Source organism: Mobula hypostoma, chromosome 3 (assembly GCF_963921235.1).
Source record: "Mobula hypostoma chromosome 3, sMobHyp1.1, whole genome shotgun sequence".
NCBI classification, from domain to species: domain Eukaryota; kingdom Metazoa; phylum Chordata; class Chondrichthyes; order Myliobatiformes; family Myliobatidae; genus Mobula; species Mobula hypostoma.
In genome coordinates this window covers 68,036,384-68,062,423 of record NC_086099.1, presented here as the reverse complement: position 1 = coordinate 68,062,423, position 26,040 = coordinate 68,036,384, and the positions used below count along the sequence as shown (strand labels likewise).

Here is a 26,040-nt window from a genome sequence, read left to right as displayed (position 1 = left end):
ATTTCAATACAAGAAGCTATAGGAAAGGCAGATGACCTCAGGACATGGATCAACACTTGGAATTATGATATTGTAGCTATTAGTGAGACTTGGTTGCAGGAGGGGCAGGACTGGCAGCTCAGTACTCTGGGGTTCTGCTGTTTTAGATGTGACAGAACAGGAGAGGTTAATGGAGGAGGAGTGGTGTTACTAGTCAGGGAAAATATCAAGGCAGTAAGTCGGTCAGGACAGACTGGAAAACTTGTCCAATGATGTGTTATGGTTGGAACTGAGGAATAAGAAAAGTATGACCACGTTAATAGGATTAAATTACAGACCACCCAACAGTTTGAGAGATTTAGTGGAACAAATTTGTAATGAGATTGCAGACTGTTGGAAGAAACATAAGGTTGTTGTAAAGTAGGTGATTTTAACTTTCCACATATTGATTGGGAATCCCATACTGTAAAAGGACTGGATGGGATAGAGTTTGTCAAATGTGTTCAGAAAAGTTCCCTTAATCAGTACATACAAGTCCCAATGAGAGAGTGTGTGACACTTGTTCTGCTATGGAATGACACAAGGCAGGTGACAGAAGTTTGTGTAGGGGAACACTTTGAATTCAGTGATCACAATGCCATTATTTTCAAAGTAAATATGCAAAGAGCTAGGTCTGGTCTACAGATTGAGATTGTAAACTTGAGAAAGGTCAATGTTGATGGTATCAGTAATGATCTGGCAAGTGTGGATTGGGACAGGCTGTTTTCCAGCAAAGGTGTAATTGGTAAGTGGCAGGCCTTCAAAAGTGAGGTTTTGAGAATACAAAGCTTGTATGTGCCTGGTAGAATAAAAGGTAAAGATAATAGCTGTAAGGAACCTATGTTTTCAAGCGTTATTGAGGCCCTGGCTAAGAAAGACAGTGGTTGTCTACATGGACTTTAGCGAGGCATTTGACAAGGCCCCATATGGGAGATTGGTCAAGAAGGTTCAGTTGCTTGGCATTTAAGATGAAGTAGTAAATTGGATTAGACATTGTCTTTGTGGGAGAAGCTGGAGGGTGGTAGTAGTGGTTGCCTTTTTGGCTGGAGGCCTGTGATTAGTGGAGTACCACCAGGATCAGTGCTGGGTCCATTGTTGTTTGTCATCTGTATTAATGATCTGGATGATAATGTCATTAACTGGATCAGCAAATTTGTCGATGACACCAAGATTCAGGGTGTAGTAGACAACAAGGAAGACGATCAGAGCTTGCAGTGGGATCTAGAACAACTGGAAAAGTGGGCTGAAAAATGGCAGATGGAATGTATTGCAGACAAGTGCAAGGTTTTGCACTTTGGTATGAACAACCAGGACATGTCTTACTCAGTATGCAGTAGGGCACTGAAGAGAGCGTTGGACCAAAGGGATCTGAGAATACAGGTCCATAATTAATTGAAAATGACATCACAGGTCAATAAGGCCATAAAGAAAGCTTCTGGCATATTGATCTTCATAAATCAAAGTGTTGAGTATGGGATGTTATGTTGAAGTTGTATAGGACATTGGTGAGGGCAGACTTGGAGTATTATGTGCAGTTTTGGTCACCAACCTACAGGAAAGATGTAAATAAGGTTGAAAGAGTACAGAGAAAGTTTACAAGGATGTTGCCGGGTCTGGAGGACCTGAGTTATAAGGAAGGATGTTGCCTGGAGGACCTGAGTTATAAGGAAGGATTGAACAGGCTGGGACTTTATTCCTTGGAACATAGAAGATTGAGAGGAGATTTGGTAAAGGTATACAAAATTATGAGGGGTATAGATAGGATAAGTGCAAGCAAGCTCTTTCCACAAAGGTTGGGTGGGACTACAACTAGAGGTCATGGGTTAAGGGTGAAAGGTGAAAAGATTAAGCGGAACATGAGGGGAAACCTCTTCGCTCAGAGGGTCATGATAGAGTGGAACGACCTGCCAGAGCAAGTGGTGCATGCAAGCTCAATTTCAATGTTTTAGAGAAGTTTGGATAGATACGTGGATGATAGGGATATGGAGGGCAATGTCCCTGTGCAAGTTGAAATGGTTTGACACAGACTAGATGGGCTGAAGAGCCTACTTCTGAGTTGCACTTTTCTATGATTATAACTACTTAATTAACAGCCTCCCTACCATGAAAAGTCAGGAGCTGGCTGAGAATTTCACAATGTTCAGTTCTAATCACAAATGCTCTGACCATGCAGCTGTCCGTGTCTGCATTTAACGGGAGCAAGTGTGGGCTGACAAGTGCAAAGTAACATTTGTGCAAAACACAGCCAGGCAAAGATGGTCAGCAGTGAGAGAGAATCGAGCCACCTAGTCTTGATGTTTAATGGCATTCCTCTCACTGTGCCCACTGTATCCTCTCTGTTGTTCAGAAATGCTATTTGCTTTTATACTTAGGAACAAAGAAACAAACATGATTTTTCCAAGTAAAATGTTTCAGTGAATTTAAACTTTAGCATGACCAACGGATGCTTTGGTTGAAAAGTGGGTGTAACGTCAGAGTTAACATCTGCTGTTCAAAACTGTGGGCATCCTGCAGATGAGATGATGTTTCTGAACACAGGGAATTGCTTGTTCTGTTACAGTGCTTGGGATTCTGTATATACCTTAACCCGAATCGGGAAGATCTATCGCTTGTATGAAACTATTAGTATATAATACTAACGTATAGGTTCTCAACTATTTTAATGTGTTTTTATATTTTTAAGTTAATATAAAGATAAAATATTCTTGTTTCAGAAGTGAAAAGAAAGTGAAATTGAGATCCATATTTGAGTTATCCTCATGATTTTGAAAATGGCAAACAAAACCTGCAGATGACTGTACTTTTTTTCCAGCGATGCTGCCTGGTCTGCTGAGTTCCTCCAGCATTTTGGTGTGTTGATTTTGAAAATGGCATGTGTTTTTGGGAGAATTATCTTGCCATAAAGTTTTCAGGAATAAATGTTTCTGGAACCTTTCAGGGTGTTTTTAACATAGTAATTTTAATTCTTTTTTTATAATTAGAAGGTACAGGATGGGGAAGTTTTTCTTAAATGCAGTAAGGGGTTAGTGTAGGAAAGTGGCTCCATTTTCTTCCAAATAAGGGAGAGTGTAAGTTGGGAGGAAATATGCAGAGGGTATAGGACTGATGATTTTTTTGGGATATTTAATATTTAAATTAACATTTAATGTGGCAAAATCACTTTAAAACTATAGTGTCCAAATGAAATATCAAAAGATATTTCTTTATAGATCCTTCAATAGTAACTCAATAAGAAGACTCTTGTATCCTCCACCAACTTCACTGCACAACCTTCTTCACAACCCAGTGTTTATTGTACTTGGCATGCTCACAGCATTACTGATGGAAAGGCTACGAATCTACATAATTTAGGATGCAAGTTAATAAACAGCTGAATGTAATTAGAATGAAATCTCAAGTATGTGGAAAAGTTCATAGTATTCTTGAGTTTTGCCTTTATGGTTTACAATACTATTCAATGAGTTACAACTTTGCAGCTCGCTTCACATTATCCTTGAGTTAGTTACAAATTGATTGTGTACATTATTAATAGGACTGTGTAATGTACATTATATATCACATATTGATTTAATAGAATTAAAGGATATTATTCTTTGATATGAAGTATAACATTTGGGAGGCAATGGTGGATGATAATTGTTTCCAGACGTTCAGTTTATTTGTTTGTCATTATTCTCAAATAGTGCCTCAGAGGACTGATTGCAAGTTAAAGCTGCATTGATTTATCTTCAGTTCTTGGCTATGTGAGATGGTACAAAAATATTTTGATGAAGATGTTATTAATCAATGTTCTATACCTGAGTTATCCCTCTGGCATATTGAAAGTAAAGTTGAATTGGTAAGGTATGTTGTCAGCAGGAATTTTTTCCCTCTTGAAAGGCTTTTGATTCGAAACATGTACTTGGATAGGGCTATTCAGTATCAATTCATATGTAGAAAAAGGAGAATAAGTCGAGATTAGATACAGATCATAAAAAGTTTTATGGAATAGAAGGTTTGAGAGGCCTAATGCCCTGCTCATGTTTATGCTGCTGAGATGTAGGACTTTAAAGACTCGAAGATCATAGTGAGGCAAACAGTGGGGAGATAATCAGGTTGTTGAAAGTATACTGGTATGGTGCCCATGTTCTAAACAGCATTGAAGACAAATGTGCAATCTTGCCTTTAATTGTATTCCAAGTAAAATAAATAGAGGAATTAAAGACATTTAAGAATAAACTGAGATAAAGGCATTCTTCACAAAAGAACTAAACAATCCTCTTCACCACCACCTTCTTCTGTCTGGCAACAGGTTTTCATCCTCAACAATTTTTCCTTTGACTCCTCCCACTTTCTCCAGGCTCATGGGGTAGCCATGGGCCCCAGCTATGCCCGCTTCTTTGTTAGCTACGTAGAACAGTTCATATTGTAGGCCTTTCCCGGTAATAGTTCCCCAACTCTTCCTGCACTACATTGACAAACGCATTGGTGCTGCTTCACGCACCCATGTTGAGCTTGTCAAATTCGTTAACTTTGCCTCCAGCTTCTACCCTGTCCTTAAATTCACTTGGTCCATTTCTGACACCTCTCTCCCCTTTCTTGATCTCTCTGTCTCCATCTCTGTTGGCAAACTGTCAACCTACATCTTTTAAAAACCTATCGATCACATGGTTATGTTGACTATACCTCCTCCACCTTACTTCTGTAAATATGCTCTTCCCTTTTCTCAATTCCTTCACCTTCACCACATCTGTTCTCAGGATGGGACTTTCCTTTCCAGGACATCTGGGATGTTTTCCTCCTTTAAAGAATGGGGTTTCTGTCGCTCCGCTATTGATGCTGCCCTCACCTGCATCTCCTCTATTTCTCATACGTCTGTGCTCACCCCATCTTCCCACCGCCTTAACAGTGATAGAGTTCCTCTTCTCCTTACCTACTATCCCCTGAACCTCCATACCCCAAAATTGGGGGACCACTTCGTTGAGCACCTCCGCTCAATTTGCCACAAGTGGAACTTCCCTGTGGCCAAACATTTTAATTCCAATTCCCATTCCTGTTCCAACATGTCAGTCCATGGCCTCTTCTTGTGCCAAGATGAGGCCACCCTTAGGGTGGAGGAGCAGCACCTTATATTCCTTCTGGTAGTTTCTAACCTAATGGCATGAATATTGACTTTTCCCTTGGGTGAAAAAAAATAATTCCATCCCCCCTCCTCTCTTCTTTCATTCCCCACTCTAGCCTTTTTACCTCTTCTCTGCCTGTTCCTCATCTCCCCCCGCGTCCCCCCCCCACCTTCCCTTTCTCCTATGGTCCTCTATCCTCTCCTATCAGATTCCTTCTTCTCAAACCCCTGACCTTTCCCACCCACCTGGGCCCACTTATCACCTTCCAGCTAGCCTCCTTCCCTCCCCCCCCACCTTTTTATTCTCTTCCCTGTTTATTTTTAGTCCTGAAGAAGGGTCTCAGCCCGAAAAGTCGACTGTTTACTCATTTCCATAGATGCTGCCAGACCTGCTGAGTTCCTCCAGCGTTTTGTGTGCGTTGCATTGTTAAAGTAACCATTTCAAAAAAAACTGATGATATCATCAGTGTTCGTCGTTCTCAAGAAAGGGCTGAGAGAAGTGGTGTTTAAAAAGTGAATAAGCCTGTGGAGATTCTTAGCTAGAGCCCAAATGGGGTACTATGTTAGTTTTAGCTTCCAAATGTTGTTGAAAGTATTGTCCTCGGGGGTGGTACAGCTCGAGGTTTACCAAACCTGTACTGGTGCTAATGGCTTAAATTGTGAAGGTGTGTTACTGTACATAGGCATAGCTTGAGGACTGGTCTATGTCAGCTGTTTAAAGTAGTCCTGGGATTAATAAACAGATAATGGTAAATTGGTTTATTACTGTTATATGTACTGAGGTTCAGTGAAAATCTTGTTTTGCGTAGTGTTCAAACAGATCAATTGCTTTGAGGAAGAACAAGGTAACACAGTAACAGAATGTTGAATGGGTATTACAGTTACAGAGAAAGTGCAGCACAGGTAGGCAATAAAGTGCAAAGTCATAACCAGGTAGATTGTAAAATCAAGAGTCCGCCTTATCATACTAGGGAACTATTGAATGGTCTTAGCATAGTGGGATAGAAGCTATACTGCTTTCAGTCTTATGTATCTTTTGCCGATAGGAGAGGATAGGAATGATGTGTGTGTGTGTGTGTGTGTGTGTGTGTGTGTGTGGGGAGAGGTGCCTTTGATGATGGAGGCTGCTTTACCAAGGCAGTATGGAGTACAGAGAGGCCATAGAGGGGAGGCTGGTTTCCACAAGGCACTGTGTCCACAACTCACTGCAGTTTCTTGTGGTCAGTCACAGGCAGAGCAGTTGCCATACCAGGATGTGATGCATCCAGATGGGATGCTTTCTGTGGCGCATCGATAAGCAATGGTGAAGGTCAAAGAGGAAATGCCAAGTTCTTCAGCCTCCTGAGGAAGGACAGACTGCAGTGGGTTTTCTTAGACCGGCTGGACCAGGGCAGACTTCGGAAACTGGAGCTCTCAACCTCAGCACCATCGATGTAGACATCAATGCTACTTCCCTTTGGGAAAGCTATAAACCAGCTTATCTATCTTTATCAGCTTCTCCTCTGTCTTTCTAGTCCTGATGAAGGGTCTCAGGCCAAAACATCGACTGTTCACTCTTTTCTATAGATGCTGCCTGACCTGCTGAGTTCCTCCAGTATCTTGTGTGTGTTGCTTCAGATGGCCACAGTGATCATAGAGGGGGAGCAGTGAGAGAGGGTCTCACTGAACTCCCACCGAAGGAAAGAGTTAAACTTGTTCAGGGTAGGCATCCCTCGAACAGACTTCACAGTAGTTGTACCACAAACACATTTTCTTGTTTTTGGATCTGTCTTTAACGCTGTTTCCTTGGCCTGCCTCCCTGATGCTGATAGGTAAAAGTGAATGACCAAGTGCTTTATGACCTAGAAGTGAAGATAGAAAATGCTGAAACAGTCAGCAAGTCAGGCAGCATCAATGGAATGAGAAATAGACATTACTCTCTCTTTTCTCCTTATGACAGAGTTTCGACCTGAAGTTTAACTCTATCTTTTTCCACAGTTACTGCCTGATCTGCTGAGCATTTACTGTTTTTATTTCAGATTTCAGGCACTGCAGCTTTTCATTTATTTTCATGAGACGTGAAATTAGTTAAGGTTGGTCTCAGTCAGTAATGATAAACTTCATTTTAGTTTACAGAACAATGACATTTTCATTTTATAAGGATATGGAATATGAAAAACCAAATTAGTACAATATACCATATGCTTTGGAAGTTATGTTCATTTGAGGATAATGCAGAAAGAATGCTGTTTTGCTTTTAGCTAGCCATTACGGGATTCAGTCTTGACGCTGAGTAGTTTAATTTGCTTTTTGTACAATTTTTAGCGGGCTGGTCACTAAATTCTATTCCTGCTATTAAACAGCCATTTTAAATAGGCTAATGGACATAAGACCATAAGACATAGGAACATAATTAGGCGATTCAGCCCATCAAGTATACATCACTATTCCATCATGGCAGATTTATTATCTCTCTCAACCCCATTCTCCTGTCTTCTCCCGTAACCATTTATATCTTGATTAATCATGAACTTATCAACCTCCACTTTCAATATACCCAATGACTTGGCCTGCACAGCTGTCTACAGCAACGGATTCCACAGATTCACCACCCTCTGGCTAAGTAAATTTTTTTCTCATCTCCATTCTAAATGGACGTTCCCATTCTGAGGCTGTGCTCTCTGGTGTTAGACTCCTCCCCATCCACTCTATCTCAGCCTTTCAATATTCAATAGATTTCAAAGAGATCCTCCCTCATTCTTCTAAATTCCAGCGAGTACAGGTCCAGAGCCATCGAATGCTCCTTATATGTTAAGCCTTTCATTCCTGGAATCATTCTTGTGAATCTCCCCTGGACTATCTCCAATGCCAGTACATCTTTTCTTAGATAAAGGGCCCAAAATTGCTCACAATATAAAGCCTCAGTATTACATCCTTGCTTTTGTATTCTAGTCCTCTGAAAATGAATGCTAACATTGCATGTGCCTTCCTTACTAATGACTCAACCTGAAAGTTAGCCTTTAGGGAATTCTGCACAAGAACTCCCAGGTCCCTTTGGACCTCTGATTTTTGAATTTTCTCCCCATTTAGCAAATAGCCCACGCCTTTAATCCTTTTACCAAAGTGCATGATCATGCACTATATTCCATCTGCCACTTCTTTGCCCATTCTCCCAATCTGTCTAAGTCCTTCTGCTGCCACTACTCTTCTTCTTCAACACTACCTACCTCTTCACCTATCTTTGTATCATCTCTAAATATGGACACAAAGCCATCAATTCCTTCATCCAAATCATTGACGTATAACAAAGAAAAGAAGTGGTTCCAACACCGACTTGTGCTGCAAACCACTATTCCCCCAGGTAAGTCATTGCCCATAACAGTATCCAAAGCAGTAACTTACATTTGAGGGGAGTGGGCCATAGGGGTACCAGAAAAGAAAGTGCAGAACAGAGTTTATTGCCAGCCGACATGTTGAAATTAGCACAGGAGGAAATTAAGTCCTTGTGCGTCCCTGTGCGTCAAAATGACAGTGATTAATTTTCAATACTGAATTCTCACCTTAAGCTCATAGTGTGCGAAAAAAGATTAATTAGATGAACTGATAATGATCAGCAACTGGAAATCATGGTTAAGTGTTTTCATGTGGCCAGCTACACCACAGTTTTAGATCTGACACATTTTTCCCAATAATTTGAAGTGAAACACAGAATGGATGAGTTATGTAAGGATTATCTCTGTACATTGGGATAAATAAAGCACAGATTATTAAACGGTTGAATAGTGACGGTAGCAAGGATTTTTCAGTTTGCAGCAATGACACAATGCTTGTTGCTGTCCTTGAAGAAAGCTGCCTATAAATATTTGGCCACCTCTTTGGGCTAGAGTTCCCCCTTATCATAATGACTCTCTGTCCCAAGCATTCTTTAAAGGATTTTGACATTCAGCACCTCTGATTATACTAAACTGGATTAGCACCCAAATAGACAGGAAAATTCTCATAAAGATCAAGCCATGAAATGAATAGCACTGATTAAGAATAACAAGTTTGCACTCTTATAGAAAGTGAAATAAAAATTGGGACATTTATATTGAATTAAAGTAGAAAATGAATTATCATGACATTTTTAAAATTTTAAAATATTTATGAAATCTGATATTAATTTCAGGGTCTGAGACTTATCAACATATAAAATTAGCTGAGCAGAGTCAGAGGATTTGTACGCGTAATTTATGACTTGGTACAGTGTTTAAATATACAGTTACATTCCAATCAACAAAATTAACATTTTAGTGAGATTAACATGTAGAAGCAAAAACATCTTGTAATAACACATAGAATTGAACTTGAAGTCCATTCACAGTCTCCAGAAAAGCTGCTGAATCAGGAGCAGGGTATGTCTGACAGTAACTTCTTGATCTCTGCACCTAATAATGTGTGTGGAGGTGTCAGGCTTAGAGCAATACACTTACCATTAAGCACCTCTAGAGGTCAGTGGTGAGTATCAGTAAGGATCATTGACTCGGATGTTATCACCCTGGTATCTGATTTAGGCGGTTCACACTGCACTCCTGGGACTTGAATAGGTTATTAGCCCTAACAGCTCAGTGCAATACCGAGAGTCCTGCACTTCCAGTCATGTCATCTCTGAATGTTGAACTGGGATGGCTTCTGAAATCAGATGGCAACAAGGAGGTGTACAGGAGTGTGATAGAAGGGTTTGTGAGTGGTGTTTTAGCAACTTCACACACAACATCAGCAAGGTCATAGAATTTATTATTGACTTCCCAGGAGAAGCCCAAAGAACATGCACAAGTCATCATTTAGGGGTCAGTGGTGGGAAGAGTGAACAGCTTTAAGATCCTGCATGCCGTCGTCGCTGAGGATTCATCCTAGGTTCAATACATTGATGCAATCATGAAGAAGGTACACCAGTGGCTGTACTTCATTAAGAGTTTGAGGGGATTTAATATGTCTCCAAATATTCTTGCAAATTTAGTAGATGTACGGTGGAGAGCATTCTGACTGATTTGATCACAGCCTCATTACGAACACTCCAATGTGTAGGATCACCAGAAGTTATGAAGGGTTGCAGAGTTAGCTAGCTCCATCATGGACACAATCCTCCCCACCATTGAGGACATCTTCAAGAGGTGATGCATCAAGAAGGTGGCATACATCACTAGGAACCTTCACGATCCAGGACATGCCCTGTTTGTGTCAGGGAGAAGACACAGGAGCCTGAATCCATACCCAGTGATTCAACAGTAGCTTCATAACCTCCTTTGGCATCATACAAGTTTGTATTTCTGAATGGTCCATGAACCTGTGAGCACTACCTCACTATTCCTTTTCTTTGCACTATTTGTTTATTTTGTAATTTTTAGTAATTTTATGTCTGCACTGTACTTCTCCTGCAAAACAACACATTTCACAACATACAAGATGGTGATGATAAATCTGATTCTGATTCTGAACTGAACATAGAAGATTCCAAGACATGGATTATCCTTCCCTTCACATATCCCTTAAATGATGCCTTTTGAAGGTTTCTGATGAAGCACCTTCAAGCAATTAGTCTGTTTCATTTGCATAGATGCAGCAGCCATTCTGGGTCCTATCAAAGCTGCATTTTTTTTGTCCACAATATGTCTTTTTGACGATCATAAGCCACTGCTGAATACTGAGAACATCAAGTACTACAGTGAGTTGCTTAATAGTGATGGAGCTGGACTTATTGCATAAGGTTGTTATTGTTGTCATCAGGACTAATTGTGTTCTGTTGTGCGGAGGTGGTGCATAATCCAACAGCTGGAGTGAGTGATTGTCTTGGATGTTTTTATTAGGATATCAATACCCTGTTAGTCATTGGTAATGTAGAATACTGAAGGTCTGGTTCACTGGTTCATAGTGAGATTGACAGCAGGAGAGTAGTGTTGCCTCAGTTGTTGCAAGCACTAGGCCTAGGCCATGTGTTGCCTTGGATGCAGCAGCCTGTTGCAGTCGCCCAAGGGTAGAGACACCAAGGTGGTGTGGGGAGAGCTGGAATGTGTGCTGGCCCTTCCCAACAGTGCTGCCCTCCATTGTTCGCTCAGTGCTGCTCTCGAGTGTTCGCTCAGTGCTGTCCTCCATTGTTCGCTCAGTGCTGCCTTCTGGTGTTTGCTCGCTGCTGCCCTCCAGTGTTCATTAAGTGGAAGAAGAAACTGAAGCAGGACAACCTACAGTTATTCCACCCAGAGACTTGGGCTATATTATTTTTTTCTCTGTGATTGGATGTTTTTTCTGAAATCAGAACCATACATGCTATTTGTGTTGTGCTATGTGCTGTTGGTAATGTGTTTTGGACCTTGGCCCTGGGGAAAAGCTGTTTTATTTGGCTATATTCATGTATGTTTGAATGGTAATTAAATTTGAACTTGAATTTCTGCCTCCAGGTGTTTACCTTCTCTTCAGGTGGCTCCCTGTTCAGCAGTTCTTTAGAGAGCACCATCCTGAGCATTTCTTACTCTTCTGCTATTGTCAGCTGGTGCGTTTCACATCTCTGTTGAGCATAATTATTGCTGTCTGCCATTTGCCATGATAAGCTGTGAGATATTAAGTTGTTTGCCATAAATAACTGGATCCTTTGGCTGTGTGGCTTACGTTATCAATATGCTGCCGATTGTCCACTTTTACCATTTTAATCTCCTAATGTGCTGCTCAGACCATAAGACATAGGAGCAGAATTAGGCCATTTGGCCCATCAAGTCTTCTCCGCCATTCAATCAGGGCTGTTCCTTTTTCGCTATCTCCTCCCCAACCCCAGTTCCCAGCCTTCTCCTCGTAACCTTTGATGCCATGTCCAATCACAAACCTATCAATGGCTGCCTTAAATACACCCAACAACCTGGCCTCCACAGCTGCATGTGGCAACAAATTCCACAAATTCACCACCCTTTGGCTAAAGAAATTTCTCCGTATCTCTGTTTTGAAAGGGCGCCCCTCTATCCTGAGGCTGTGCCCTCTTGTCCTAGACTCTCCCACCATGGGAAACATCCTTTCCATATCTACTCTGTCTAGGCCTTTCAACATGCAAAAGGTTTCATTTAACGTCTGGTATTTTATATCTAGAACCTTTCTTTTTGGTGCTCAACAGGCCATACTGCTCTGTTTATGGATGATTGCCACTGTGTCCAACTTCTCACCAATCTCATCTGGAAAATTCTCTTCTCGGTGTTCGCTGCCACAAAGTGGTTGTTACGGTCAACATCCGTGCACCTATCTCACATTGCATTCCAGTCAAATAGGGATCCATCTTCTCCCATTCAAATGGAAGGCACCATCCTCCAGGAGTTGTTCTTCCTATCCTGGATATAGTAGGGTTTCTCCTGATCCTTTTATTAGTTTTCCGGATCCCTAACACCTGTTCACTAAGACTCTCAAAATGTTTAAAGTCTAGTATCTTATCACTCCTATGACCAAAACTAACTTTCTCACTTTGTACAACCTTTGTTCAAAAATACAGTATTGTTATTGCCCCTGGTGTTGGTCACTTCAGACTTCATACCGATTGCTTCCTTTCAGCTTTCATTACTGGTAGTCATATGCGCCATCAGTCATCAGACATAGTGGAAGTTGCTGTCTTTACCATTGTCCCTTTCAGGGCCAGAGGTCGTCCCTGTGCCTGACTCCCATTCTGGAAGACGTGAGCGTGTATTTTGTCTGGCCCTTCTTTCCTCCCACCAGTCTGGCATTGTTGAAGCTGCCAGTAGCCAAAAGTCTGTGGCACAGCACAGACTCTGGGCACGATGAGAGCATAAAAAACCCTGACACCAGACTGCCTCACTGCCTCTGCCTGGGAGGGGGTAGAAAGCAGAGTTGCTGACGGGATTTGGGAAGCATCTAGACAAGACCTTCATTTGCTCAGGCAGATTGGGCTATGGGCCAAGGGTGGAAGATGGGATTAATATAATTGGGTCCCTATTGATTAATGTGGGAATGGTGGACCCACTGGCCTTTTTTTGTACTGTCTGACTCTACAATTTTACAACCAGGGAACAGGGCAGCCACAGTATGACGGCACAAAGATGTGCCAAGGAGGTGAGGGGACTGTGAAAGAATGAGCAATGGGCAATGGGACGTGTGCTTGGCAATCCATGTGCAATAGTTCTCACTGACATTTTGAATAACCGTGAGCTACAGTGAATCACAGCTCACCAAGATGGTGGTGATAGCAATGTCATGCAGCGGAGTGTGTGGTGAAGCCATTATTATTGTTACTGACACTGGTGGATTATAGTGAAGAACAGAAAAAATTAGTCTGGCAGAGACTGCAGGTGCAATTTATTGATGATTTGCTCCTTGTATTACTGTAAGTGTCAGTGAAAAGCATGGGTTGTACCTTTCAAATCAGTGAAAGGTATAAATGGCCAGTGTGTATTGGATGACATGGTTGGATAGTGTAGGATATAGGGCAAGCATTTGATGCATTAAGGTGAATCATCCCTGTCAGTTTCCCAATAGTCACTAATTGACCTGGTATTGATTGTAAGGTGATCTAACATGCACAAAATGGCATTTGTGCACAAGTCATGCATAAAATCAATTACAAGTAGAGCTGGTTTCTAGGCAAAACCCTTTTTAAATTGGATTCTAGGAAGAGGTCAGAATTAATGGGATCTATAGCCTCTCGATGATTCATTTGATGTCTATGGAAGACAATATTAAGTGGACTACAATTCATTTTAAGGAATTACTGTAAGTAGAATTGTGATTCTACAGATTACTTGGAAAACAAACCTAATGTTACCATACCTACCGTTTTTGTGACTGATAAACAAAGGACGTAATGTCACGAGAGCACGTAGCCTTGACTGATGGAGTTGTTATTCTGTAACCGTAAGACTGGATGGTTTGTTGGTGATGCTATATCTTCATAGCCAGGCATTTTTAAAATGGTGCATTATATTCTGAGTTTTTTACACCCACAAAGAGCACACACAGGAGATTTGGGGGTAAACACTGCATAATTTTCTAACCATTTAACTTTGTGGTCATGAAATTGTATAGAGCATGTACTTCAATTTCCAGTTTTACCCTGGGAGGCATGAAGTCTCCTGCTAACACAAACTTAGAAAATTATACCACAAAGCAGATTTCCTCTGGACTAATTATTTACGTTTCTATGCCACATGTTTACAGAAAAACAGCACCAAGTATTTTAAAGCATGGGTGAAGAGTGCAAACATCAAATAGAGGGGAAAATAGAAAAGCTATCGTCCTTAAAGGGTGGGAAAGGAATGATGAGCTTAGTGAAGTTAAATATAGGATTCCAGAGCTTGGATGTAACAGTTGGAAGAGGAGCATGGAGCAGCGAGTGATTATAGCTGACTGGGAGAATTATGAGCTAAAATAACAGGGCTTATTTAGGAGCAGGTTTCCTCATGCCACGATGTACAGTACATCATTGGAATAAAGGAGAGCCCAGTTGGTGAATGTGGTGATGCCCCACAGAATGCTATTCTTCTCACATGTGTGGTATGCCCATACATCCAGAACAGCGACCTGCCTAGTGTCAGCTATGAGTCTTCTGCATTTTTGATGTGTCAAGGGATTAATGGAGCACACTTGGAGATGGAGAAAGTAACGAAGGTGAGGAGTGAATGGATAAAGGAGGTAGATAATTTTAGCAAGGAGTAAGATCATGAGGACTGTGACACCATCCTCTGATCACAGAGCTGCAACTATGTACGTTGCGAGAAGGGATCGGTGGTTGGAGGTGGTAGGAGGGTGGGGTAGGTTACGGGGCAGTTCAGGATGATCATTGTTCAGGTGATGTGGTAGTGTGGGAATAAGTGAATGGTACGGGCACTCGAGGCAGGATAATTTCCCCGATTTAAGAGAAAGCACAGCTCAATTGATGAAAATGGTTCATTTTCTGGGCGGTATGCTCAGGGCCAAAGGCATACAAGTTTTAATCGTCGGTATCTGGGCACTATTCTAGTATAGCAGATCACCCATCCATTGTAAAGCCTGCCATTGAAATGAGTGAAAATTGGATGGGTAGATTATCCACTCCATCGGGTTACAGCTTGGTGGGAAATTCATTTTCCCTTTGTTGGCTCCATCTCTAACGACTGTCTGAGATGGAACCAGACACTGGACTGCCACACTATTTGTTACCGAGGGAAGATACAGACTAGCATCTGTACTGTCACCAAGACCATTTATCCTCGTTGCTTTCAAGTTGCCTGCTCCAGAGCTGCTCCTCTGCTCCTTCCTACACTGATCTGCTACGGATCTCTCACCGTGTTCTTGTTATCTGCAATCTTAATTATTTCAATGCACAACTTGCTGGCCCACTATCCTCCACCTTTCGCAAACTTGAGAAATCAAAGTTTACATAATCTAGTTTAATACCTTTCTAGTTACTTCAAATAAATAATTCTCATCATCATATTCAAGTACTCCATGATCCTAACCCTTCTCGCTCTGTTACCTCCTCCAGCTCCACCTGATTACTCCCTGAGTATCTGTGCTCCTACATCTCTTGCACTTTGTATATTCTTAATTTTCATTGGTTTAGTGTGGGCAACAGTGCCTTTAGCAGCAAGGTGAGCTCAACTTTTAAAGTTCTGGGTATTATATCACCCAATCCTTCTTTAAGAAGTTGTTTTAAGTTCTGCTTCTATAAGTGGGATTCTGTTCATCCACCCTCATATTGCCTTTTGTGGCATGAAGCATCATCTTGGATTATTCATCTCTAGTAAGTGCAGTGAATTGTGTGATATTGAGACAAGGAAAATATCTGCTCACTGAGGCCTTAATGACCAGAAAAGTAGCATAGCAGAGTAGCAACTGCTTTGATAGAGATGGAAGAAAGGTAAAAAATTAGTGTATCTTGTACCTTTGGAATATTTGGTATTTTGAAAATGTTGGTAAAGATAAGATGTGAAGAAGACAAAGTGCACTGCATGGAACTGAGTAAAACACTAGAACAATGCAGAGCAAACTAAACATCTGATGTCTTTACTGGAGAAGAAATGTTGAAAGAGAGTTACTGGAGGAGGTTTATGCCTTTATTACTGCTCCCGTGACATTCCTTTCAATACATTCCCAAATTGTTTTACACCTTAATAAGTATTTCTTGAAATAGAATTAAAGTTGTAATGTAGAAATATGCAACTAGTGCAAGTGACCCAAGTGAATAATAGCTTCAGATTGGGCTGTCAGGCTGGACAGAACAGTTAAGAATTTTAATGACAATGGTGATAATGAAAATGCTACTAAGCAATAGGGTACAAAGATAGCAGTGGTGTGCGGAGTTCTGCAGAATTGTGACTATACAGCCTTAGTTCCAGCATAAATCTCCTGTATGTACTTTTTAATTCACAGATACTTTGAGTGAAGGGAAAATGGTGGGATAGTTCAGTGATACTCCATCAATGACAGTAAATTAAGAGGATTTAAGCATCTTCACGTTCTTTACCTTTACTCTCATTACATGACCCTGAAAAGTTTACAGTTGAATGCATTTGAAAAGAGCATAACCTGAAACTCATAAAACTAAAGCATATCAGTGGAAGATGGCAATGTAAACTGGAACTAAGCTAACAAAAGTAGAAAATGTGTTTTTAATTATGATTTTTTTAGAACCAGACTGTTGATGTGCCAGACAATTTGTTTAGAATGGTTTTGTTCACAAATTTATCCATTTATTGAAATAGAGTGAATGATAAAGCACATTTTCTCAAAGTGGTCATGTCATGTTTGCATTGTTTGTTTGCTAATACTGACAATTGTAATGCAAAAATAGATTGTAGACTGCACACTAGGGCAATGCGTTGTGTGTTAATATGTTGTTCTCCAGCCTTGAGTTCAGGTTACAAAGGATTCTGAAATTCTAATGCTACTTTTATAATGCCTTTTGGCGTCTTGGGTACAGATTTGATTCCAGAATCTGTGTGAAACTAACTAATCCACATGGGCCCTGAAATTTGGCACGAACAGATTTTTTTTCTCTGGTACTGATGAACAATGAACACACTATAGAAGCAGTTGGCTATAGGACCCACCACCAAAAAGATAAATATCAGTGGTAAAATATTCTCTCTCAAAATCTACTGTACTGCTATTCAGACTCAAACATAATCATAGTCTGACTGTCTCATTGCCCTTTAAGTAATTTTGTCACTGTCAGAGGTCAGGAAGCAGTGTGAAAGAGTTTGAATCCTCATGGAAAAGGTTTTGCCTTCCCTTCACATTCCACCAACATGTGAAAAGCCAAAATAAGCTACTCTCTGTCCAAAGTGTGAAGTGACAAAACACTTCATAAAAGGTGTCAGATGATAACATAGTTGGTTTGGCATCAAATAATAAACGATTCTGGCTTTAATACAGACAGAATGAAGATGAATGTATTCTAAAAGATAATGTCTAAGATTAACATTACCAATGTATGATTTATGTTTGTTATCATGGTTAAAATGTAATTATATTAAACTGCTGTTTGCTTTTCCATAAATTAATGTAACATTAAATATCACCTACTTAAGATTCTCCCTAATTGGTGGTGGCAGCCAGCTCTAAGTTGAGACTCAGATTAAGTGACAGCGCCTCACACACAGAGTTTTTACTTCCTTTGCAAAACTTAATATCATTGGAACCTTTGTTTTTTTATGATGACGTAAGGAGAGAACACCATCCTGTCTCATTGCAATCTTTGCCGCTTTGACTGCATTGCTTTCTCTGGGGTAATTGTTTGTACTAATATTTTTAAGGTCTCATTTCAATGCAATGAAGATCAACTGTCAGTTTTATTTACATGAGGTGTGCATGCATTCAATGTACAAAAAATTGGGGTTATGTTGGTGCTCTGCAAAAATGGGTCAATTCAATAGCAGAGGCAATAATCTTGTATGTCACAGTATTAGAATTCTTTTTAGTAGAGGACAAAATAGTTTTGAAGTTGTCATCTGTTTGAATTATTAATTTAAGCAGTAGCTGACTTATCTTTTGTTATCTGTTCATCCTCCCATTCATGCACGTGATCCAACTATGCACAGCGTCACCATATTCTGTGATAGCCTTCAGGGATTCTCCTCCTGTAGTGAGAATGGGCTGAGTGCAGGTCGATGGGACTAGCTGAGAGTAAGAGTTCGGCATGGACTAGAAGGGCTGAGATGGCCTGTTTCCGTGCTGTAATTGTTATATGGTTATATATAAGCTTCATGAGCTTTCTGCTGGCTAAGATTCTTAACCCAATGACTTCATACAGGCCTGCTTCAATTGGCTTCAGCCAAAGAAATTGCAGGCCATTCAACTTCGGGTCTTTTTATCCTTTCTTATTTTTAATTATAGGTTATTAAATGCAATAAAGCCCGGGGCTGTGAAGAAGATCAATCGTCTGCCAACTCCCATTGCAGGACTGGTGAGTTTCAGGTTCTGCTGATTTTTACTTGCAGCTTAAAAGTTCAGAAATTGCTTTAGATTAAAAATCGCTGGTTTGTTGAAGCAAAGGATAGTTGCTGTTATTTCGAGAAATGTGACAGATACCTAATGGTAGCTCTGCCTAGCAAACTGTAGGCATGAGAATGACCAATGTACATTGGTAGTATTGGATTTTGGAGGAGATTGTGATCTCAGGTTCTATGCTGAACTAAGAGCCAAGCCCATGAGACTGACCGATGATACTTCACCATCACAATTCAACATGGACTACCACCAGTCGCATATCACAATGCCCTCACAACACAGCAACCCTCCCCTTGAGGCACTAAGATGCTTCAACTAATAGAGCAATGGTGGTGCAAGCAGGTCAGTGTATTAAGCACATAAATACTGTGTATGATGCATTGAATTTTACAACGGACTTCGTACTTTTACTGCAGGCTACACAAATTATACTGGTTGATTATGTATTTTAAATTGTGTAACAATGTATGGAAATAGTGTAGACAGAAATGTCTGACGTGGCTCACTGTCATAATGCATAATTCCAAGATCTAGAATTCAAGGACGTACACCTGCTTCTGCTTGAAGAGCGACTTTTTATAGTGAAGTAATTGTCAGGTAAAGAAATATTGTGTGTGCTTAATTTATTAATGATCGGAATGGTTCAAAATTGTTTATGTAATTCAATGAAGAAAAAAGCCTTTTTAACCACCTAATTATCTATTTTCAGAATTGATAAGTAGTTAATGCAGCTTGACATCTGTTGCCAAGAGATACAAAGGGTTCCTCAAAAACTCTGTAGTAAGTACAAGTAAATGGTGAGAAAGCCTTAATAGGATGTAGGAGAAGACCAGGCAATGGGAAAGAAGATGGAGATTAATGTGCAGAAAGAGACTGTGACCAGTTTCTAATGGGAAAGGACAGGGTGGCTAAGAACCAGTGGGAAAGTGATGAGGCATGATCCACAGTGGGAAAAGAGAGGGAGGTGCATCTCCAGTGGGAAAGGGCACAGGGATGAGCTGTTTTTCAGGTTGCACTTGGTCTGGTGGAAGCTGATGAGAAGCCAGACAATGGATAGAGTTGGTGTGCTGGGCCCATTTAGGGCACCATGTCCATTCAAGTTGAACAGCGTGGAGTTTCTGGAATTTCTCACAGCACCCTGATACTGCTCTTAGCATAATCCATTTTCACTTACATGCTAATTCTACATGCAAGGCAGGCTCTAGGTATAAATAAGCGAATGTGTCTGCCAATCCCATGACTGGCTCTTTGATACAGTAAGCAAGGAACCAGTGTAAAGAGAAGAAACCTTTGAAGACCTCCAAGCAATTGCATTAAAGGTACTTTGAAAAAAGCCAACTCTGAAGACACGTCCAAAAGGATGATATGCAAATAACAATTTGAACCCTTTCTTCTGTTGCTGTGATGCTCTATCCAATATTTCTACATTTAAATGACAGTATTTCAAAGAGTACTTTATTAGCTGTAATTTGTGATTTCATTCTATAAATGAACGTATTTCTGTTTTGTTAATCAAGGAGCAAGCATGGCAGAAAAAGTAGGACTTTCCGCTGCGGGATCAGGTGGTAGAGATTCCTATCCAATTCCCCGCTCCACGGCTGCTGTACTGCCTGATCTGGACCAATACTGTGGAGTTACAGTGAGCAGCCATGGAGTGTCAGGTTTCTCCTGAATTCTCTTTTGACTTTATTACCATCCCATATATATGACATCTACTCTGGTTTATCCTCAAAATGGAAACATTTTGATTTGCGGAGGGCTATTTCAAGGGCAAAGAGACAATTTTGAACGAGGTTGGAGGTGACATTGGATGTACGACAACTCTGGCAGGGTCTGCAAAACACTACTTCCTACAAAGCAAAACCCAATAGCATGAATAGCAGCGATGCTTCACTGCCAGATGAACTCAACACCTTCTATGCACGCTTTGAAAGGGAGAACACAACTACAGCTGTGAAGATCCCTGCTGCACCTGATGACCCTGTGATCTGTCTCAGAGGCCGATATTAGGCCGTCTTTAAAGGGGGTGAACCCTCACAAGGTGGAAGGTCCCGATGGAGTACCTGGTAAGGCTCTGAAAACCTGTGCCAACCAACTACCTGGAGTGTTCAAGGACATTTTCAACCTCTCACTGCTACGGGTGGAAGTTCCCACTTGCTTCAAAAAGGCAACAATTATACCAGTGCCTAAGAAGAAGAATGTGGGGTGCCTTAATGACTGTCACCCGGTAGCACTCACATCGACAGTGATGAAATGCTTTGAGAGGTTGGTTATGACTAGACTGAGCTCCTGCCTCAGCAAGGACCTGGACCCATTGTAATTTGCCTATCACCACAATAGGTCAATGGCAGATGCAATCTCCATGGCTCTTCACACGGCTTTAGACCACCTAGGCAACACAAACACCTACGTCAGGATGCTGTTCATCGACTATAGCTCAGCATTTAATACCATCATTCCCACAATCCTGATTGAGAAGTTGCAGAACCTGGACCTCTGTACCTCCTTCTGTAATTGGATCCTCGAATTCCTAACCAGAAGACCACAATCTGTGTGGATTGGTGATAACATATCCTCCTCGCTGACGATCAACGCTGGCGCACCTCAGGGGTGTGTGCTTAGCCCGCTGCTCTACTCTCTATATACACATGACTGTGTGGCTAGGAATAGCTCAAATACCATCTATAAATTTGCTAACGATACAACCATTGTTGGTAGCATCTCAGGTGGTGACGAGAGGGCATACAGGAGTGAGATATGCCAACTCGTGGAATGGTGCCACAGCAACAACTCGGCCCTCGACGTCAGTAAGATGAAAGAGCTGATTGTGGATTTCAGGAAGGGTGAGACAAAGGAACACATACTAATCCTCATAGAGGGTTCCGAAGTGGAGAGAGTGAACAGCTTCAAGTTCCTGGGTGTCAGGATCTCTGAGGACCTAACTTGGTCCCAACATATCGATGTAGTTTTAAAGAAGGCAAGACAGTGGCTGTACTTTATTAGGAGTTTGAAGAGATTTGGCATGTCAACAAATACACTCAATAACTTCTATAGTTGTACTGTGGAGAGCATTCTGACAGGCTGCATCACTGTCTGGTATGGGGGGGAGGGGCTACTGCACAGGACCGAAAGAAGCTGCAGAGAGTTGTAAATTTAGTTGGCTCTATCTTGGGTACTAGCCTACAAAGTACCCAGGACATCTTTAGGGAGCGGTGTCTCAGAAAGGCAGCGTCCATTATTAAGGACCTCTAGCACCCAGGGCATGCCCTTTTCTCACTGTTGCCATCCGGTAGGAGGTACAGAAGCCTGAAGGCACACACTCAGCGATTCAGGAACAGCTTCTTCCCCTTCGCTACCCGATTCCTAAATGGATATTGAATCTTTGGACACTACCACACTCTTGTTTTAATATACAGTATTTCTGTTTTTGCATGTTTTTTAATCTATTCAATATACGTAATTGATTACTTGCTTATTTATTATTATTTTCATCTTATTTATTATTATTATTATTATTCTTTTTTCTGCTAGATTATGTATTGCATTGAACTGCTGCTCTAAGTTAACAAATTTCACATCACATGCCAGTGATAATAAACCTGATTCTGATTGTGATTCTGATTTCCCAGATTCCCTGTAGAACTATCCCACATTTTCCAATCAATAACTGTTCCATATTGAAGTTTGGTTGTCAATTACATACTGCTGGCTGGTTAGCAATTTGCCTCGAATCTGCAGGGGTGTACATAGCAGTTTCAGCTTGATATCAGCTGTTAAATTTGTGCAGTGGAACAAAGGGATTGGGTCCTGAAGCAAGATTAATCAGATCTTCAAATGTCATGTATCCCAGCTTGGCTGGAGGCAGCAAAATTTTCATTATCATTCAATGTCTTAGTCCCTGTAGACTAAGGGCAGCACACTGGTTCTGCAGGTAATCCCATCAGCAATACACATTTAATCCCAGCCACTAAAGTTGGCAGCGCGCCTGCACGTGCACAGCTCTCCGGTGAAAAATGATGTCATATCTGTTAAATAGGGGCCGTGGGCAATTCTGATTTGATGGATAATGAACGTGAAAGCACAGAGGAACATCTGGAGAAATTTCTAAAACGCTTGTTCGCTGCTGTCGTTACTGCGCAGTCGGGAGTCTTTCGAAGGGTAGGCCTCAAAATCCCCGGGCTTGTCTGCTTTTGACGACGAGAAAGAGGTCGAATCGCTCGGACAGAGATGGCGCTCAGTACTCGGTGTCGGAGAGCTGATCAGAGCTCGAAGTTTTCAGATGACTCAGAGTCGGACTGTGGTCGGCATGGCAGGGAGAGTTCTTCCTTCTCCCGTCTGCATGAGATGTGGGACATTTGAGAAACTTTGAACTTTACTGTACTCACGGACTTCTTCATCAAGTTATGGTATTGTGCACTGTTGTAACTATATGTTATAATTATGTGGTTTTGTCAGTTTTTTTTAGTCTTGGTTTGTCCTGTGTTTTGTGATATCACACCGGAGGAAATAATGTATCATTTCTTAATGCATGCATTACTAAATGACAATAAAAGAGGACTACGTGTCTTCATAATCTAAAGTTGACCGTGTGTTATTTATATATTCTCCCTATGACCATACAGTGTTTGCTTTTGTGTTCTGGTCTCCTCCCATGTCCCGAGGATGGTTTTAAAGTTAATCTGTGAGTATAGATGTAGGTGGGAAATGGGGGCTATTGGTGGACATGTGTGAGAGAGTTGGTCACAGAGAAATAAGTGATGGAATGGGATTGCTCTGGGAACTGGCATAGACTCATTGAGGCAAATGGTCTCCTTCTATGTTGTAAGGAAATATGTAAATAATGGATTTATTGTTCCTTTTAAAAACGTTTTAAAAAAACTTCCTCCATCCAGGGTAGGAAACAGCTTCTTCCCTCAGGCCACTAGGCTTCTGAACTCTCTGCCGCATCGCATTTGAAGTGTCACTGGATAATTTGTACTGTACCTTACAATATTTAATTTATGCACTTTGTTTATATTTGCATAATTCATTTGCAGATTTAATTTTTACTTTCCTAAGTTATTGTGTGTGATATGTGTATTACTGTGCTTTTCACCCTGGTATGGAGAAACATCTCATTTGGTAGTATGCATGTACAGTATATAGTTAAATGACAATAAACTTGACTTTACTTACTGCAAATATCATTCAACAATAAAGTTCAATTTCTGTCAAAATGCTCAAAAGAAACTAAATTGCTAATTCTGATCATCTTGTCTACGTCATAACAAGGCTGATGTAAGTAGAAAAGAATACATCAATAAAGTTCAATTTAGATCCAGTGGAAGATCCTAAAGTCTCACCAAAACTAAAAAGCATGACAAACCACTTGTTCATGTTCTTTCAATGGCACCACTCAACGTATTCAAGTAAGAACACTTGTGGCTTAGCACATAAAGTGTGAAGTTCTGTATACGAACACATTTTTAAAACTTTGTTCCATTCATAAATTAGAGGCTGCCAATGGTGATACATCTGTCCTTCTTAAATATAAATTGAAAAATGCTGGAAAACTTAATAGCTGAGCAACATCTGTGGGGAGAGAAACCAAATCAACGATCTGTCATCAAAAGTATCCATTCTAAAGGGGTGGGCCTCCCTGGTGAATGCTGATTGATGTCATATTTATGTCAGTTGGTAGTAAAAATTATCCTGTAAAATCCTGTCCTTATTTGGGCTTTCCATTTATTCATGGGCTTGTAAGTACTTCATTTCACTTTATTTAAATTGAAGTATGACCTTAAGAAAGAAGATCATTTGAGACCTCTGGCCTGTGCCATAGTCTTCCACCCCCCAATCAGCATTGACCCTGCAGAGGCCTTCATGGGTGTATCTTGATTTTTGAAAGAAATAAGCCCCTCTGGATATCTTGTCTCCCCCTTTGATGCTGTAAATGTGGTCCTGATTTTGTAACTGGGTATTATATGGCTGCTGCTTTATTTCAAGTACATTTAAGGACTTTGAATCGGAAAGATGAGATGGGGTCAGGAATGAGCAGGAGATATTCCAGCTGTTTGATCCCAAAGATGAAAACTCAGCCTGGGCTATATGTTAATAAACAAGATAAAGTAACATTAGCAAAACCAATGCTGCCAAATACTGAAGGCAGTTACTTTCATAGCATTGAAGATGCTGCTGGCTGAGCTCATGAATCACTAGTGCATAGTTCGCTACAGATGAGTGTTAATAAATGGAATTAGTATCGATGGGCACATGGGAGCTTTTCCTGATAGTTTCTGGGTTTTGTCTTCAGCTGTGTCCTGATGGAAGTGGTGAATGCAACATAAATATGAGGAGTCTCGAGTTGATTCATACCTCGCTCAGCTTTAATCCAAAACAGACCAAGCATATGATATTGTTTTCACAGAGCTCTCTTTGGAGAAGGAAGGAGATAAGTGCCAAGTTGAAATGGTTTGAAATCCCCTGTCAGTTGTCACAGTGTAGTACTCGGTGTGTATATCAATATCACAAAAAAATTGCTTAGCTACTAAGCAATCACTTTTATTTTAGACATTGTAGACATTTTTCTCTTCAAAACAAAACTATTAAAACTAGATGTAAAAGCTCCTACGCCATAATTCCCAAAAAATTCTCTGGAGGTATCACATAATTATTAAAAGCTGGAGTAGGCCATGTGACCTTGTCATTTAGAGCAACAATAGCTGATCAACTTTCTCAGTAGCATATTTCCTCTCCCTCTCCCTCTCCTTCTCTCTTTCCTTCACTCTCACGTAGCAGAGCTCCCTCTTGAACAGGTCTCATCCAGGTGCATCGAATGAGTGCGATGTCTTCCCAATTTCGAGATGTAATATTGAGTTTCTTTAGGCTGATTTTGATGTTATCATTGAAGCATTTTCTTTGCCCACCAGGGGCTCTCTGTCCTCCTTTCAACTGGGAGTAAAGGGTCTGTTTGGGGAGACGTGAGTTAGGCACCCAAATGACACGATCTATCCTTCGAGGTTAGTATTGCTTTATTGTGGTGGAAATGCTGTTTGTGTTGGCCTCCTCCAGTATCTGTCCTTCCAGATGATTCTCAAAGACTTTTGTAAGGCTCTTTGGAGGTATTGTTCAAGGGCATTCAGGAGTCTACTATAGATGGTCCATGATTCAGCTCCTTGCAGTGATGTGGATAGGATGACTGCTCTATAGACCAAAAGTTTCATTTGGATTTGTAGTTCATGGTGAAGACTCTCTTCCTCAATATTGCATAGGCTCCACTACTACTCTCAGGCAGGCATTGATCTTTGAGTCAATATCTGATGGCAAGTATATCTTTTCTCAAAGAGACCAGAACTACACACAACCCTCCAAGTGAGGTATTGCCAAGGCCTTGGCTGTAAGACTTCTTTGATTCTGCATGGATATTATCAGGCTATGAAGAACAACATAACATTTGCCTTCTGTACTGCTTAGTGTACCTGCACATTTGCTTTCAGTGATTAATGTACAAG

At 40.9% G+C, this 26,040-nt stretch overlaps 1 protein-coding gene across 14 annotated transcripts in view; it reads left to right on the top strand.

Moving 5' to 3' along the window:
* Positions 1 to 26,040, top strand: part of limch1a (LIM and calponin homology domains 1a) — a 395,389-nt gene that overhangs the window by 190,915 nt on the left and 178,434 nt on the right. For all 14 annotated transcript variants that reach the window (XM_063043243.1, XM_063043232.1, XM_063043235.1 and 11 more), the window contains exon 3: positions 18,437 to 18,506. In XM_063043243.1, the coding sequence (XP_062899313.1) occupies positions 18,437 to 18,506 (70 nt within the window). The remainder of the gene's footprint in view (positions 1 to 18,436; positions 18,507 to 26,040) is intronic.